A 3347-nucleotide genomic window follows, 5' to 3' on the forward strand; every position below is an offset into this window, starting at 1 on the left:
GTTGGGGGTGGAGAGAGGTGTGGGGCCGGGCCCGCTCTCAGCCCGGGTCTTGCGCACGGACTTAGGCCGCTCTTTGCTCCTAGAACCGGGCGGCCCGGGTCCGAGTGGGCAAAGGGGACAAGCCCGTGACCTACGAGGAGGCGCACGCGCCTCACTACATCGCCCACCGCAAGGGCTGGCTGTCGCTGCACACAGGTGAGCTCGAGGCTGGCGATGCGACCCCGGCCCCGCGAAGGCGTTCTCAGTCGTGACTGTCAGGCACGAGATGAGCTCGTGTCAGGTTTATTCCAACCAGTAATCGGTGCCGGAGTCGGAAAGCCAGTTCACGCTCCGAGCGGAGGTAAAGCCGAGACTGGATCAGGAATGTTGAAATGTACTTGAAAGGGTTACAGGATTGCCTCTGCCCGAGGTGCAAGGACCGCATTGAGCCCCCTCAGGAGTTGTGTGCAGGAGCGGAGACAAAGTGTTGTGCTTTGCTCTCGGTCAGCTGTGATGGACAGAGACGCAAAGTGGCTCCGAGTCCACGAAAGGAGTGAAACCCCTTACCTGGACTCGTGGGACAGGGTGCTGTAAAGAACGCCGTTTCCCACAGATCTTTCTTCATTCTGTGTTTGAATTTGCCTGTTCTCGACTCTTTCTCGGTCATTCTCAGACATGGGCACCTTCCCAGCTGAGGTTGAACAGGGCTCTGCCCTCTTTTAAAAAAATATATTTTTATTGATTTCAGAGAGGAAGGGAGAGGGAGAGATAGAAACGTCAGTGACGAGAGAGAATCATGGATCGGCTGCCTCCTGCACACCCCACACCGATGGCTGAGGCCACCACGCAGGCCTGTGCCCTGACCGGGAATTGAACTGTGGCCTCCTGGTTCATAGGTCGGTGCTCAACCACTGAGCCATGCTGTCTGGGCTCTGCCCTCTTTTTTTAAATTTAATTATTCACATTTATTTATTTTTAAAAAACATCTTATTGAATTTATTGGGGAAACATTGGTTAATAAAATTATATAGGTTTTGGGTGTACCATTCTATGATACATCATCTGTATATTGTATTGTCTGTTCACCACCTCAAGTCAAGCCTCCTTCCTGGCTCTGCCCTCTTGTTTCAGTTTTCCTACAGTAAACGTGTCCTTTTCGAGATTTATTACTGCCATGTTTTCACAATTTTGTGCGTTTTGTTGGAGACTTTGCTGCCTTAAAAGAGCCGGTGATGCCGAGCTCAAGGAGCTGTGATATACTTTACAGAGCAGGTGCCTATCAGAGTAGATTTCTTCAGGCCTGAGCTATAGTGTGTTTGGGAGAGTTCAGTGTTAATCAGCCCATTTAATGCACGGGGTACCTTTAAGTAGAAACACATAAACCAAGGTTATATATTGATCTGTTGACAGAAATAATGGAACCAAACGCTTGCAGAGCCTAACCCTGCATTTCCCCAGGAGGTATGGTTTAGTTTTTGCTAATTCATAGATCACGGTGACTTTATAGAACAGAACTACTGTAAATTAATGATAATCAACTGTATTTTGTGTAGTATGAGGGTTTTCAACTTGGATGTTTATGATGCATCTACCTAGAGAAGTTATTTCAAGGTTCTTGTCCCCCCACCCTTTCCAGGGTCTGGTTCTAAAGTCTGTAGGTGGGTGTGGAGATTCAGTGGATGTTGTGAGAGGTGTAGGGGTTGCAGCGATGAGAATCCACTGGGTGTAGGCCATGACCCTGGCTTGTGAGAAAGCTCATGTCCAAACCTCAGAAGGAGTTGGTGGCCTCATCTCTGGCCTGTCGGATGACCAGTGCTCTAAGGCAGTCAAGAATGAGTGGGAAAGGGAGTAGATGGATTGATCATCTGAGTTTTATATCCTGGCTAAGGCCTCATTCTTTCCTTTTGTAAAATAAGGATAGTGATGGTACCTAGTTTGGGAGTCTAGTGAAATAATGTACTTGGAACTTTAAAGTGTTATTCTTATTCCACTTATAGAAGAAAAGAGAAGAGGCAGGGTTGGTAGAATTGGGTGCCCTTTGCTTTTGGAGCTTTGCTGATTCTGTGGTGCCTTCTCTCTTCAGGTAACCTGGATGGGGAGGACCACGCTGCAGAGCGAACAGTGGAGGATGTTTTTCTTCGCAAGTTTATGCTGGGCACCTTCCCCGGCTGCCTGGCTGACCAGCTTGTCCTGAAGCGCCGGGCTAACCAGGTGGAGATCTGTGCTCTGGTGCTGAGGCAGCTGCCAGCGCACAAGTTCTACTTCCTCGTGGGCTATAGTGAGACTCTGCTGTCCTACTTCTACAAGTGCCCTGTGCGGGTGCACCTCCAAACTGTGCCCTCAAAGGTTGTGTACAAGTACATCTAGGACATGCCTCTTATGTCAAGCTATAGCCTGCAGAGGACAGAAACGTGTGGGAAAAGGGGTGAAGTAGAAATTGGGAAACTCATCCCTTCAGAGTCCACAGACCTCACTTTCAAAGCTGCTGTTGAATAAATGGACTGTCCATGTTGTCTGGCGTCTTGTTCTGTCTTCACTCTTGAGGTAAAAGGACTCAATGGGGTTTCTGTTAGGTGCTCGGGGGTCCCAGGAAGGCTGTGCGCTCAGTAAATTTCAAGCATGTGATAAAGGTAACTAGTCACATGGTGGTACCCTAGATCTCCAGTACTTATCCATCTTGCATAACTAAAACTAACCGTATTTCCCCCTATCCCAGCCCCTAGTAACCACTGTTCTACCCTGCTTCTATTTCAGTTATTGTTGATTCCATACAAAAGTGGGATCATACAGTATTTGTCATTCTGAGTCTGGCTTATTTCACTACCATAATGTCCTCCAGGTTCATCCACATCCTAAATGGAAGGATGTTCTTTATTGTGGCTGGATATACTCCATTGTACGTATGTTCTGTGTCTTCATCCATTTATCCACGGATAGACACTTAAGTTGTTCCCATGTCTTGGCTACTGTGAATAATGCTGCACCGAACGTGAGAGTGCAAATATGTGTTTGAGGTACCGATTTCATTTCTTTGGATAAATACCCAGAAGAGGAATTGCTGGATCACATGGTAGATCTAGTTTTGATTTTTTTGAGGCACCTCCATACTGTTTGCATAGACTGCACCAATTTACGTTCCGACCAACAGTGTCTGAAAGGTTCCCTTTTCTCTGAAGTGAGTATTTTCAACTCTCACTTCTCTCCTGAATCTCTCCTTTTTCACTGATCTCTCACTTCTCTCCTAATTCAGTTTTCTTTGATCTCTATCTTCTCTCCTGATTCTGTTTTCTCCCTTTTCTCTGAGTGCTGGGGAGATGTGTCACCACAGATTGTATGGAGTCCTGTCCTATCACCTCTGGGCCCTGTGA

The 3347-nt window shown here is 47.4% G+C and overlaps 1 protein-coding gene across 1 annotated transcript in view; it reads left to right on the forward strand.

The window, feature by feature from the left end:
- MRPS24 (mitochondrial ribosomal protein S24) overlaps positions 1-2492 on the forward strand; it is an 8365-nt gene extending 5873 nt beyond the window's left edge. The window contains 2 exon segments of the mRNA XM_005882926.1: positions 66-195; positions 2063-2492. Of these exon segments, the coding sequence (XP_005882988.1) occupies positions 66-195; positions 2063-2346 (414 nt within the window). The 3' untranslated portion in view covers positions 2347-2492.
- The last annotated feature ends 855 nt before the right edge of the window (positions 2493-3347 follow it).

Source organism: Myotis brandtii, unplaced genomic scaffold (assembly GCF_000412655.1).
Source record: "Myotis brandtii unplaced genomic scaffold, ASM41265v1 scaffold743, whole genome shotgun sequence".
Taxonomy (NCBI): Eukaryota; Metazoa; Chordata; class Mammalia; order Chiroptera; family Vespertilionidae; genus Myotis; species Myotis brandtii.